This window comes from Dryobates pubescens, chromosome 1, assembly GCF_014839835.1.
Source record: "Dryobates pubescens isolate bDryPub1 chromosome 1, bDryPub1.pri, whole genome shotgun sequence".
Lineage (NCBI taxonomy): Eukaryota > Metazoa > Chordata > Aves > Piciformes > Picidae > Dryobates > Dryobates pubescens.
In genome coordinates, this window is record NC_071612.1 from 35,163,743 (window position 1) to 35,178,950 (window position 15,208).

General features: G+C 41.8%; 1 protein-coding gene across 3 annotated transcripts in view; it reads left to right on the plus strand.

Annotated features, from left to right (window-relative positions):
- Positions 1-15,208, plus strand: part of ATP8A1 (ATPase phospholipid transporting 8A1) — a 143,343-nt gene that overhangs the window by 68,308 nt on the left and 59,827 nt on the right. For all 3 annotated transcript variants that reach the window (XM_054163693.1, XM_054163686.1, XM_054163696.1), the window contains 4 exons: positions 1,608-1,677; positions 3,303-3,387; positions 11,751-11,890; positions 14,149-14,287. In XM_054163693.1, the coding sequence (XP_054019668.1) occupies positions 1,608-1,677; positions 3,303-3,387; positions 11,751-11,890; positions 14,149-14,287 (434 nt within the window). The remainder of the gene's footprint in view (positions 1-1,607; positions 1,678-3,302; positions 3,388-11,750; positions 11,891-14,148; positions 14,288-15,208) is intronic.

Below are 15,208 nucleotides of genomic sequence, written 5' to 3' on the forward strand. Positions count from 1 at the left end.
ACTGGTGGAGAAGTATACCTAAAATCAGTTAGTTACCTGTATGTATGTGCAAAGTTGATAACAGACAAAGTTCTTCATAGAGAGAGTGATTGCCCATTGGGATGGGCTGCCTGGGGAGGTGGTGGAGTCGCCATCATTGGAGGTGTTTAGGAGGAGACTTGATAGGGTGCTTGGTGCCATGGGTTAGTTGATTAGATGGTGTTGGGTGATGGGTTGGACATTTATTCTATTCTATTCTGTTCTATTCTATTCTATTCTATTCTATTCTATTCTAAGCAGACCCCACCTGGACACTGCCTAATGGGTTTTGGTATTCTGCTTATCTGAGGGTTTTTGGATTAGAGATGAACTGGAGAAAGAATTGCAGCAGTTAATGCCTTTTTCTGCTCTCTTGCATAATATTCATAGTAATTACATCATTTAATATTACTCTTCAGATATCTGTACTTGTAGCAAAGAGCACACACAAGTGGAATAGGAAAATATTTTCTTAAACATATTATTCAATCAGTTGTTTTGCCAGTAACTGTAAAATTCTTGCTTCCACCTATCTCCATACATTCCACTTACAGGATGCTTCCTGTGGCACTCAGAACTTCTGGAACTGTTCATACAATAATGATATTTGGATGATGTATAAATGAAATCCAGTTCCAACAGGAACTGAAATTGCTAAAGGGCCGTTTACTTCCATCTCTTTTGTGTATTTTACTGTGAATTCAACCTGCTTTCTTCCCTGAGTAGTTTCTGTGGATTTAATTGAAAAGTTGAAGCTTGAAAGAGTTGTGGTGTAAGTGCATGTTTTGACTGGACATGATCTTAGCTCTGAAGTATGCTTCTCGGAGGACCTCAAAGGGAAGAGAGAAAGTGGCAGAAAGCAGAGTGAGAGTCTTCTTCAGGCTTTCCTCCAATTCCTACCTCAGTCATGAGGACAAAAAGAAAAAAGTGCTTATTTAATGACTGAGAGTCAGAAAGTAGTTCAAGGGAGCCTCTTTCCAGTTCTTAGCATGGATGGTGAATGAAACTCTGGAATGACAGTGAAAGGACTGCAGCACAATACAGTATGCAAGAGACTGCTTGCCTGGGAAGGGAGGAAAAAGCTTTAAGAGTCTATGGTACACTTCATCTTTATGGCTTTGATCACAAATGCTTTGTGCTTTAAGATGCTTTTTCATGATAGAATAGAATAGAATAGAATAGAATAGAATAGAATAGAATAGAATAGAATAGACCAGGTTGGAAGAGACCTTTGAGATCATCAAGTCCAACCTATCACCCAACACTATCTAATCAACTAAACCATGGCACCAAGCACCCCATCCAGTCTCTTCATAAACACCTCCAGTGATGATGAAGGTGAAAATTGTCAGATTTACCTTTATGGGAAAAAAGGCCTACAGAAAACCAGCATGCCCTGGAATTATGTGACAGTAAAACCATTTTCTCCATCCCAGTCACCTGAGAAGATAAATAGAAATAGATAACTCTCCTTTTCCTCTGTTTTATATAAGATACAGGTGTTGTTTTGGTGTTGGCTTTTTTTTTAATAAAGTATTGGTAATTGTACTTCCAAAGCACCTTATTTAGGTTATTTCTTTCTCTTTCAGCACTAGGAAGAGAATGTCAGTGATAGTTCGCACACCATCAGGAAAGTTAAGACTCTACTGCAAAGGAGCTGTGAGTTTTTATTCTGTTTCCTCTGCCTCAGAGAATGTGTGCTACTAATACAAATGTGAAAGCAAAACTTTGTTAGAACTGCAGGCACAGCATTGAAAATATGGGGGGAAGGAATGTTAATGCCCTTTTCAGTTTGCATTGTTTTACTATGCAGCTGTTTAATCACACAATGTTAGGGGTTGGAAGTGACCTCAAAAGATCGAGTCCAACCCCCCTGCCAGAGCAGGATCACCTAGAGCAGGGCACACAGGAATGCATCTAGGCAGATTCTGAAAGTCTCCAGAGAAGGAGATTCCACAGCCTCCCTGAGCAGCCTTCTCCAGGGCTCTGTCACTCTCACAGAGAAAAAGTTTTTCCTTATATTCACATGGAACTTCCTCTGCCCCAGCTTGCACCCATTGCCCCTTGGACATCACTGAGCAGAGCTTGGCTTCATCCTACTGACACTGCCCTTCACATCTTTATAAACATGAGTGAGGTCACCTACAGTCTCCCCCAAGCTCAAGAGCCCCAGCCCCCTCAGTGTTTCCTCATAAGGGAGATGGTCCATTCCCTTCAGCATCCTTGTGGCTCAATGATCATCAGTGTGGCTCAATGGTGCCTTAATGTGATGAAGTAGTTAATATCTCTTTTTACTAACATCCTATGAAGGTGTGGCAGACCTGTTGTTTGTAGTGCACTAATATCTTTAAGCTTCTTATTAACTGCTTCATTCTGTACCTCAAGGAAGTGGATGAATGTATGGTTTCATCTATTAGTTACTAACTGCATGGAGTAGTTCAGCATGAATCACTGGCTAGAATTGGTAATCTACTGTAAGGGACAAGATAGGAATTTTAACCTACCATTAATGTTATGCCAGAAATCAATTTCCCTGAAAACAGGATCTATGGGAAGTTATCTTAATCATACTGTATCCAGAAATGGCAGTGTTGCTCATTATCTCTTGCTCTGTATCTTAAATCACATTTGAGAGGGAGAAAAATGCAAATCCAGTCCCCAAATGGTTTAAAAAACTGAAGTTGATGGAATGTAAATGCCCATTCGGTGTTTTCTCAAGTTGAGAGAGAAGCAGTTGTTAATATTCTATATATCTAGCTGGCTACAAAAGCCTAAGGATGGCACTTGAGAAACACTAGCAGGGTTAATATTGAAGAGGAAGAAATAGATCCAAGGAATGCATAGGGCAAGTCAAAGGAAGATGCAGCACTTTTCAAAATGAAGGGAAATAACAGCAAGAAAATGTAAGGGAGAAACAGACTTTAGAAAGCATAAATTCATAGAACATTAGGGGTTGGATGGGACCTCCAGAGATCATCAAGTCCAACCCCATTGCCAAAGCAAGATCACCCAGGGTAGGCCACACAGGAATACATCCAGGTTGGACTTGAAAGTCTCCAGAGAAGGAGACTGCAGAGAATCTGAGGGTCTGGAATGTTCTTTATTCCTTCTTCTGAAATAAAATTACTTGTGTGCATTTACGATTCAGAAATAAATCATAACAGTGGCATGGGGTTTTTTTGCCATTATCCACATGATTTGTATTGTCTACACACAAAAAACCCCACCACCTCTTTTTTCTTCTTATATATAATTGTTCTGAGTTCATTTTCTTTCTTTTGTAGGATACTGTAATTTATGACCGTCTTGCTGAAACCTCAAAATACAAAGAAATCACCTTAAAACATCTCGAGCAGTTTGCTACAGAAGGTGGGTGAAAATATGAATCAAGTATACAAATATGAATACAAATATGGATAAAAATATGTATAAAGTATAAAAAAATGCATAAAAATATAAATACAGTGGATTTACGAAACTCAGTTACTCCTGAGTGTCTGGAGAATGGCCAGGCAGAAAGGGACCTGGGGGTACTGGTTGATAGTAGGCTGAACATGAGCCTGCAGCGTGCCCAGGTGGCCACGAAGGCCAAGGGCATCCTGGACTGGATCAGGAATAGTGTGGCCAGCAGGAGCAGGAAGGTCATTCTGCCCCTGTGCTCAGCACTGGTTAGGCCACACCTTGAGTCCTGTGTCCAGTTCTGGGCCTCTCAGTTTAGGAAGGATGTTGAGTTGCTGGAATGTGTCCAGAGAAGGGCAACAAAGCTGGGGAGCGGTCTGGAGCACAGCCCTATGAGGAGATGCTGAGGGAGCTGGGGTTGCTTAGCCTGGAGGAGGCTCAAGGGAGACCTTATTGCTCTCTACAACTACCTGAAGGGAGGTTGTAGCCAGGTGGGGGTTGGTCTCTTCTCCCAGGCAACCAGCACCAGAACAAGAGGACAGAGTGTCCAAGCTGTGCCAGAGAGGTTTAAGCTGAATGTTAGGAAGAAGTTCTTCATAGAAAGAGTAGTTGCCCATTGGAATGTGCTGCACTTGGTGCCATGGTTTAGTTGATTAGATGGTGTTTCAGTGTTAAGTTGGACTTGATGATCTTGAAGGTCTTTTCCAACCTGCTTAATTATATTTTATTCTATTCTACTCACCAGATTTGCAGTTTTAATGTTGTTGTAATGTTTTGTTCACCGTGTCTGAAAATTGTTTTGGCAATGCCTCCTAAAAAAAGATCTTCCTCTTGCTGAGAAGTTTCAGAAATAAGTTCACACTTTAAAAAAACCCTGAACACTAATGACAAAAAAAAAAACAAAACCAGCAATAGCAAACCCACCCACAGAGTACACAGTGGAGTCTTTTGGAGGAAGTCTGTCTTTCCGGAGAGCAAACACATTGCACATTGTTTGGTTGTGTGAAGATCTCATTTCCCGTGGTCATTTTGATGTCCCACACACAGTGTAGGGATGGCACACAGGAAGAAGCATCCAGCATAACAGTGGGGATGTTTGGAAATTGACTTTTTAGGGTGACAGGTAATGATAGGACTAGGGGGAATGGATAAAAGATAGAAATGGGTAGATTCAGATTTGAAGAAGTTCTTCCCCATGAAGGTGGTGAGACACTGGAAAAGGTTGCCCAGGGAGGTGGTGGCAGCCTCATCCCTAGAGGTTTTTGCAGCCAGGTTGGATGTGGCTGTGAGCAACCTAATGTAGTGTGATGTGCCCCTGCCCATGGCAACGGGATTGAAACTGGATGATCCTTGAGATCCTTTCCAACCCTAACAATTCTATGGTTTTAAGGTAGCTTTAGGCTACAATATATTTGTCACAATAAAAGGAATTGCCAGCACTAGCTTTCTGCTTTGTGTGTTTTCATACCTCTGCTGTTTTAACAATCACTCCTGCAAAGAAGTTGCTGAAGGTGGGGAATCCCTCCATGAGGATTCATGAAGTAGGAAAAATAAGTAAAAGTTGAAAGGCTCTGAACTCATGCTGGTTGATACAAACAGGTAGTTAGTTGTTTAATAATAGTGGATAACACAGTATAGATGTGGGTAGGAAAGTAGAATAGAATAGAATAGAATTAACCAGGTTGGAAAAGACCTTAGAGATCATCGAGTCCAACCTATCACCCAACACCATCTAATCAACTAAACCATGTCACCAAGTGCCTCATCCAGGCTCTTCCTTAACACCTCCAGTGATGGTGACTACACCACCTCCCTGGGCAGCACATTCCAATGGCCAATCTCTTTTTCTGGGAAGAATTTCTTCCTAACATCCAGCCCAAACCTCCCCTGGTACAGCTTGAGGCTGTGTCCTCTTGTTCTGGTGCTGGTTGCCTGGGAGAAGAGACCAACCCCCACCTGGCTACATCCTCCTTTCAGGTAGTTGTAGACAGCAAGAAGGTCTCCCCTGAGCCTCCCCTTCTCCAGGCTAAGCAACCCCAGCTCCCTCAGCCTCTCCTCACAGGGCTGTGCTCCAGACCCCTCACCAGTTTAGTTGCCCTTCTCTGGACACATTCCATCAACTCAACATCTTTCCTAAAATGGGGGGCCCAGAACTGGACACAGGACTCAAGGTGTGGCCTAACCAGTGCTGAGTACAGGGACAGAATGGTAACCTGTAGAATGTTTTGTGCTTTCATGTAATTTCTTCTAGCATAGTTCCTAGATCTTCCATGCTATGCCCTCTTTCACGTATTAGTAAAGGATTATACACTGGTACTGTGAAGTTCCGTAGTGTTTTAATTTATTGATGAGTAGTTGAAAACAGAATGATAATATTTATGGGAGTCTGAACTGCAATTTATTTACTCCTTCATTATTTTTTAATACACTGCTACTAGAACATTAAAATTATCTTATTAAGAAATAAGGTTACACTGGAAAGCAAATTCATTAAACTGTTTTCCTTCTAAAATAAAGCCCTTAGCTATTGAGAACTGGTATCTAGCTGAATATTCTTATAGAATAGAGTAAACCAGGTTGGAAGAGACCTTCAAGATCATCAAGTCTAACCTATCATCCAGCTCCATCTAATCAACTAAACCATGGCACCAAGCACCCCATCAAGTCTCCTCTTCTCCAGGCTAAGCAACCCCAGCTCCCTCAGCCTCTCCTCACAGGCCTGTGCTCCAAACCCCTCCCCAGCTTTGTTGCCCTTCTCTGGACACATTCCAGCAACTCAACATCTTTCCTAAACTGAGGGGCCCAGAACTGGACACAGGACACAAGGTGTGCCTAACCAGTGCGGTGTTCGAGGGAGAATGACCTCCGTGCTCCTGCTGGTCACACTGTTTCTGATACAGGCCAGGATGCCATTGGCCTTCTTGGCCACCTGGGCACACTGCAGGCTCATGTTCAGCCTACTGTCAACTAGTCATGTATCAGGAAAGATCATTTCTCCTTTTGTTATACATAGAATAGAATAGAATTAACCAGGTTGGAAGAGACCTTCGAGATCATCATGTCCAACCTATCATCCGACACCACCTAATCAACTAAACCATACAACCAAGCATCCTGTCAAGCCTCACCCTGAACACCCCCAGCGACGGCGACCCCACCACCTCCTCAGGCAGCCCATTCCAGTGGGCAATCACTCTCTCTGTGTAAAACTTCCTCCTAACCTCCAGCCTAAACCTCCCCTGACGCAGCTGGCTTCTTCTATCATCTCTTTTGGTTTATAATGGAATTTAACATTTCAGTTAGCGTCATATTCAAGTTCTTCAGCCTCTTGATTCTGTCAGTGACAGCAGAAGCAAGCCACAGATCTGTTTCTTTGGTTAATTTTCTACATCATGATCTCTGTTGGAAACATTGGGTTAGCATTCAGTAGTCTTAGAGTATCAGAGTTACTCTAAGTTACTCTAAATTATACAATAATGCTGGAATCAGAACTAAAACCAAACAAATCTGCTGTAGTACATGAAGCTCCAGGTACACTCTTCGAGCTTACAAATCCAATTGTGTGAGCTGATTGACCATTTGGGGGTTTTATAAAGGCCCAGTTAGGAGCTGTCAAAGAAAAGCTACTTAGATGTGAACTTACTTTGGGTCATAAGGCTATGTATTTGGTTACAGAAAAAGGTAAAAGCAGCTCAGTGTCTGCTATCCTGGGTGAACTGATACCACAGAATGTTAGGGGTTCAAATAGACCTTCAGGGATCATTGAGTCCAACCCTCCTGCCAAAACAGGAACACCTATGGCAGGCCACACAGGAACATGTCCAAGTTGGCTTTGAAAGTCTCCAGAGGAGATTCTACAACATCTCTGGGCAGCCTGTTCCAGTGCTCCAGCAACCTCACAGTAGTTTCTCCTCATGTTGAGCTGGATCTTCCTGTGTTCTAGCTTATAGCCATTATTCCTTGTCCTGTTACCAGATGACACTGAGAAGAGCTTGGCCCCTTCCTCTTGACACCCATCCATTAGATATTTACAGACATGCTTTTATGCAGCACAGGAGGTTCCACCTCAACATGAGGAGAAACTTCTTTGCTGCAAGGGTCACAGAGTACTGGAACAGGCTGCCCAGAGAGGCTGTGGAGTCTCCTTCTCTGGAGACTTTCAAGGCCTGTCTGGATGTGTTCCTCTGTGACCCCAGATAGATTGTATGGTCCTGCTTTGGCAGGGGCGTTTGACTCAATGATCTCTTTGTGTCCCATCCAACCCCTGACATCCTGTGAGCCTGTGACATTAATAAGATCCCCTCTCAGCCTTCTCTTCTCCAGACTAAACAATTCCAGTTCTCTCAGTCTTTCTTCATAGGAGAAATGTTCAAGTCCCTTAATCATCCTCGTAACTTCTTAATTCTTGTTCTCTCTGAACAACTGATATGTTGTTTTTTTCTTAGAAGTCAGATTGCACCACAAGTCAACATAAAAAGTGGAAAACTCCACCACTCTTTAAAACCACTCCACATATGTATTAGTGTTAAGAAGCTTGTTCAAGCACTTTTCCTCCCCTTCTTTTTAACAGATGAAAAGATTTAGTGTTCAGAAGAGAGTGCATTGCTAACCTTTCCAAAGCATAAAATCCAATCTTGAAAAAAAAAAACATAATAAATAATTTTTTTCTTTTAAAAGCAAAACAAAAAACTAAATACTTCTCTCTCTGGAATTGATTAAAGGGATTGGTGTTTATTTTTGCATCAGATTTAAAGTGCAGCTGATGACGTTGCAGAGTGTCTCATGTGTAGCCTTTCATGTGGCAGCACACTATGTCCTTGGCATTTGCTGCATGCTCTTGGTGTGTTGTTCAAAAATGAAGTGGTTAGCGTGGCTGGCATTTAGATTTAAGAGTTTATTAAGCTCAAGTGTTAATGCCTGCTTGGATAAACAGAAAAAGTGTCTTAATTTTCCTGTGGTGGTGTTGTTGTTGCAGTCTTTTAAGAAGGAGGCTTAACTATGTTCTGTTTTCCACTTTCCGTTTGGAAGCTTCTTTTAAATCATAGTGAAATAATCTTTTCTTAACTCAAAAATAGAAAAAATAGATTTAAAAATAAAAAAGAAAAAGCAGCTTTGGAAAATTCTTTTTTATATATATATTTTTTATTTCATCATCTGCATAAAGTACTTTGAAAGAATTGTTGAAATAATATTGCTGCTGATCAGTCATAAGTTCCTTTCTTCCCATTCATCTTATGTTCATTGTGTTGGACATTGCTAGCTTATCCTTATGATTATAGAATCATAGAATTGTTAGGGTTGGAAGGGACCTCAAGGATCATCCAGTTCCAACCCCCCTGCCATGGCCAGGGACACCTCACACTACATCAGGTTGCTCAGAGCCACATCCAGCCTGGCCTTCAAAACCTCCAGGGATGAGGCTTCCACCACTTTCCAGGGCAACCTGTTCCAGTGTCTCACCACTCTAATGGTGAAAAACTTCTCCCTACCATCCAATCTGAATCTACCCATTTCTAATTTTGTTCCATTCCCCCTAGTCCTATCACTCCCTGACACCCTAAAAATCCCTCCCCAGCTTTTTTGTAGCCCCCTTCAGGTACTGGAAGGCCACAACTAGGTCTCCTCAGAGCCTTCTCTTCTCCACACTGAACAACCCCAACTCCCTCAGTTTGTCCTCATAGCAGAGCAGCTCCAGCCCTCTGCTCATCCTCATGGCCCTTCTCTGGACATGTTGCAGCACCTCTGGGTCCTTTCTGTAATAGGGGCTCCAGAACTGGATGCAGTACTCCAGGTGGGGTCTCACCAGATTGGAGCAGATGGGGAGACTCACCTCCCTTGACCTGCTGGCTATGCTTCTCTTGCTGCAGCCCAGGATGTGATTGGCTTTCTGGGCTTCAAGTGCACACTGCTGGCTCATGTTGAGCTCATCCATCAGCATGATGCAAAGGAAAAAAATAACAAAGGTTGATTTTTCAGCCTTAAGTTTACTCTTTAGGTCTAGGTAGTGAGATGCTGTGTTCCTAATGCTGTTCAGTTGTCAGGATAATAGGATTACCTGTGGTTTTTACTGTCTTGCTTCTAAAACATGTATGTATTATTTCATGCCCAACCTCTTGCTCATTTCAGAATTGCTGCTGGTGCTCAGCTGCAGACAGTATGAACCTGTGAAGAGATAAAGATTGCATTTAGCCATCCCTGGTTTTGCTGTTGTTCATCTCCTAAAGCAGAGTGGGCAAATGATCAAAAGAATCACTACATTAGTCCCCCTCCTAAATCTACCTGCCTGCAAATTGTGGCTCCATAAAACATTGGGCTAGGGCAATGCTTTCTCATTATCTTAAAGAGTTATGCCAATTTCATGCTCCAGAAATCTAAGAATCTTATAATGTGTGAAAATGAACTGTCAGGATATTCACACCAGGCTACTTAAATTGAATGTAAGTGTGTGATGTCAAAAGATAGATGCTGCTTCTAATCTTGCAGTCTCAAATTCTCACTGAAGTGCTCAATTCAGGTTTCTACTGAGGGAAAAAGAAATCTGTTAAGTGTAACCAGCTCAAAGACTGTTAACTAAAATCTCCAAATGTTGCCTGCACCAAAAGATTTTGTACTAAAAAAACTAAAAATGAAAGAACCTGTCAGATAGGGAAATGAAATGCAAGTGGGTTTAAAGTTGGCTTCTGGATGATAAATTTCAGGCTTCAGATGAGACTTTCCTAAGGATCGTTAGGAGAGGTGAAGAGGGCAGTTGTAACATGCTGATGTACTTATCATTATTGCTTCCCATCAGAGCAACTTCAAAGTTCTTTTTTTTTTTGCTTAGAGATATAACTCAAACTTGCAGTTTTAATGTTGCTAAAAATCTAATGTAAATTCCTGTTCAGCAAATTTATTTCTTTATTTCATGGTCAAGTCTTGCATAAAACTTCATTTTTTTCTTCTTTCCCCAGAGCTACATCTACCTGTATTACATTCAGCTACCTTGAAATAGTTACTCTGTTGAATAAATTTCTATTTATGTGTTTTTTTTTACTTTATATATGTGTGTATATATATACTTTATACATTTAGATATAAAGTTCTTCAAGGCTTGCAGCAATGAGTTGAAAATCAAGCATAAGTAGGGAGCAGATGTTCATCTGTTAGAGGGTAGAAGGTCTCTCCAGAGGGACCTTGACAGGCTGGACAGATAGGCAGAGTCCAACATGATGACATTCAAAAAGTCCAAGTGCTGGGTGCTGCACTTTGGTCACAACAACCCCATGCAGTACTACAGGCTGGGGTCAGAGTGGCTGGAGAGCAGCCAGGCAGAAAGGGACCTGGGGGTATTGGTTGAAAGCATCTGAACACGAGCCAGCAGTGTGCCCAGGTGGCCAAGAAGGCCAATAGCATCCTGGCCTCTATCAGAAATAGCGTGGCGAGCAGGAGCAGGAGCTCCTGTACTCAGCACTGCTTAGGCCACACCTTGAGCCCTGTGTCCAGTTCTGGGCCCCTCAATTTAAGAAGGACATTGAGACTTGAACATGTCCAGAGAAGGACAACGCGGATGGGGAGGGGTTTGGAGCACAGCCCTATAAGGAGAGGCTGAGGGAGCTGGGATTGTTTAGCCTGGAGAATAGAAGGCTCAGGGGAGACCTTATTACTCTCTTACAGCTACCAGAAGGGAGGTTGTAGCCAGGTTGGGGCTGGTCTCTTCTCCCAGGCAACCAGCACCAGAACAAGAGGACACAGTCTCAAGCTGTGCCAGGGGAGGTTTAGGATGGAGGTGAGGAGAAAGTTCTTCACAGAAAGAGTGATTGGGCCATTGGAATCTGCTACCCAGGGAGGTGGTGGAGTCCCTGTCCCTGGAGGTGTTCATAAAGAGATTGGACGTGGCACTTGGTGCCATGGTTTAGTTAGTCATGAGGTGTTGGGTGACAGGTTGGACTTGATGATCTTTGAGGTCTTTTCCAACCTTATTGATTCTATGATTCTATGAAAATCATATTTTAGAAGTTACTCATTGCAGGCATGTGAAGGAAGGTAGTAACACAGGTAGTAGAACACCTTCTCAGGCTTCGCCAGGGGAAGTTTAGACTCAAGGTGAGGAGAAAGCTCTTCACAGAGATAGTTGTTAGCCATTGGAATGTGCTGCCCAGGGAGGTGGCGGAGTCACTGTCCCTGGAGGTGTTCAAGTGGGGATTGGACATGGCACTTGGTGCCATGGTTTAGTAGTCATGAGGTGCTGGGTGAGAGGTTGGACTTGATGATCTCTGAGATCTTTTCCAACCTTATTGATTCTATGATTCTATGAACACGTTCTGAATTGTACTTACTCTCTGCTTCCTCTTTAGGCCTGAGGACTCTGTGTTTTGCTGTGGCTGAGATTTCAGAAAGTGATTATCAGGAGTGGTTAAATGTCTACCACCGTGCTTCCACAGCTATACAAAACAGAGCACTCAAACTTGAGGAAAGCTATGAGTTAATTGAAAAGGTATGTGTGGCTTTCTGTTTGGGGTTCTTGGGGAGAAGGGGGTGAGAACAGTGTGGTTTTAATTAGTGTCTCTTAATTACTTTGGTTTCTATAATATGAAATCTGAATGAATACTGAGTCCAGAGAAGGACCACAAAGATGGCCCAAGGGCTGGAGCACCTCTGTTGTGAGGATAAGCTGAGGGAGCTGGGGTTGTTCAGCCTAGAGAAGAGAAGATTCATGGGGGACCTTATAGCTGCCTTCCAATACCTGAAGGGAACCACAGGAAGGCTGGAGAGGGACTTTTCATAAGGGTTTCTAGAGCTAGGACAAGGGGGAATGGTTTTAAGATGAGCAGGTATAGACTGTATCTTAGAAAGAAGCTCTTCAGTACAAGAGTGATGAAACTCTGCAATGGGCTGCCTGGGGAAGTTGTGGCTGCCTCCTGCCTGGAGTCATTCAAGGCCAGGTTGGATGAGGTCTTGAGCAGCCAAGTCTAATTGAGAGGTGTCCCTGCCCATGGTGGGGAGGTTGGAGTTGGTGATCTCTGGGGTCCCTTCCAAACTAAGCTATTCTATGATTCTATGAATAATACCTAGACAGAAAAAATATGTAATATACTGACAGCTGTGTCATATTGTCCTTGCAGTTTAGGTGATCCAAAGGAAGGAAGAATTAATTTGGCAAACTTTTTTCAACAAGTGGCCAGAAAGTGCTGCTTTTGAGTTGACTACTGGAAAGCTTTTCTCCCAAGGTTACTCTATTGTGTAAAAACAGGGTAGTAACAGACAAACAACATCTGTTTCATTGTGTAATTATCTTATAACCATTAAGTAGTTAAGGTTGGAAGGGACTTCTGGAGGTCATCCTGCTTAAAGGAGGGATGATTTCGCTTGCACAGCACTTTGATGAGTTCTGAGTATCTGCAAAGAGAGAGTTTTCCCAGCTGCAGTAGGCAGGGGTCTTTTTTAGTGCTCAGCTGTTCTTTCTCCCCTTTTCTGAATTAAAATTTCCATGGCTGAAGTATGTGGCTATTGTCTCTTGCCCTTTCACCATTCACTTCTTAGAGGATAATCAGCTGCTGTACAAGCCCTCTTCAGTTAGCAAAAGGCAGATGTGGAATCCTTCCCTTAGTCTTATTTTTTTCCATATTAAATTGGTCTTGCTTCCTCAGGCACTCTTAATACAATGTGCTCCAAGCCCCAAGCTATTTTTGTCTCCCCTCACTGGACTTGCTCCACTTTGTCAACCTCTCTTGTACTGAAGACCCAGATGCAGCCTCATGAAGGGCAGAGCCATAATCACTTCCCTTGAGTTTCTGGAGTAGCCAAGCATGTGGTTAGACTTCATTGCCTCAGAAAAAAAGGCTCCTGTGGCTCTTAAATGTATAAGCAAAAGAGTTCATGAGACCAATATTGCTTGAAGTTTTGATACTTGACTTTTGGGAGGGGCTTGGTTTGGTTTTACCTTGAAAATGATAAGGAAGGTTACACAGATGGAACTGCTTAAAATTCAGTGTGTTAAAAACCTGAATTGTTTAATTCATTAAACAGAAGAGTGAGGGGATATAGCTTCAGACACCTCTGGGACTTCCATTTTGCATAGATGAGCAAGTTTATCCTGACATGCCCAAGACAGTCTTAAAATTCTCTTAAGTTTAATGCCATGGCAACCTTGATACCATTCCAAAGTTTTATATTGGCTTGCACAAATACTTTCTCAGCGTGTAGTGTACAGGCCATAATGCAACCAGGATGGGAAGCTATTAGTTTTACAATGGTGTCATTAACAAGGGTTTGGCTAGTTTTGAAGGTACAAAAATATGGCTGTATGCACAAAAACCTTTGGGTTTGCTGCATGGGAAGTTAAATCTCAACGTAATCAAGGCTGGAGTTTTAAAGTTAAGATTAATGGAGAGATTTGGGTTTTTTACATGGTGAAAATAAATCATTACAAGTGAGAGGAGACATAATAACAGCACTCCTTAAGTCTTTAAATCAGAGTGATGTCCCTTAGGAACAGGTAGCTATTGCTCCTGAGGTTGTGAATAGTTGGGTGAAGTCTTAGTGGGCATGCTATGCAGTTTCTCAGAGCCATACAGATACTATAAAGTTCATAAGAATAAACTGGAAGATCTTTATTAGTTGATTACAAAGGTGATTAATGAATTTAGAGACCTTTAATCTTGCCCTCAGTGTGGAAGGTTAAACAAAAGGAAGATTTAAACTGAACTTAAACTGAAAATAGCACTCCTTGTGCTGAACATTTTATGTTCACAGAATCTTCAGCTGCTTGGAGCAACAGCAATTGAAGATAAACTACAAGACAAAGTGCCTGAAACCATAGAGACACTCATGAAAGCAGACATCAAAATCTGGATACTTACTGGAGACAAACAAGAGACTGCCATCAACATTGGTATTTTGTTTGCATTTATTTGATGGTTTTGTTCCAGATTTAGAAATTTAAGAGGCGTTGCTGGGGTAAAATTGCTTTCAGAATGCAAAGGTGTCCTGTAAGTAATATGAACAATAATAAAATCCTAATATTTTGCATTCTAGATTTGAAGTATTATCTTATTTTTCCAGTCACTGGTGGGGGAGAGTGGGATAAGGGTGGATTCTTTCACTGCTAAAACACTTAGAGCAAGAAAAAATCATAGAAAGGAGGCAAAAATAGGCATTTGTGCTTTTATTGTAGCATCTAAAATGAACTAAAAAGAGCATGTTGTTTAAGTTTTGACAGTGACAGGAAATTATATTAAGACAGTGCAAATATTCTTCGTTTCCCTTCTGCATTTTTCCTTCTTTCCAAGAAAGCTGTTGGGGACTATATCATAGCTTAAGCAAAACAATGTGGATTATCCACTAAAGTGCTATAAACTTTACCATGCATCAGAGGTTTCCTTTTATTATAAAGTGGGGGTGGAGGAGAATAATGAATCAACTAAATTCAACAGCAACAAATCTTGTGTCTTTAAATAATAATATTACATGAAAGCTGTGTTTAAAATGTAATATTCTTTGCATGTGAGCATACCAGCACTTCTGCAGTAGCCTAGGTATGTGCCCCAAGTAAACCATTGCTTTGGTCAATGGAATCCTTTTTCTTACTATTATTGTTTATAATCTTAAAAGAGCTTTTTGCATGCACATGATACCCCTTGGTCTAAGGTTATTCTCATTAGGGACCTTGGGTTTGAAGCAATACCACATGATCCCCTCCTTTCACTTTACTAAGAGTGATGATAAATATTTGGCTAGGCAGCCTGCATCATTAGCACACAGCATACATTCTGTTTACAGCATCAAAGGAAAGAGTGAGAACTTGTATATATGG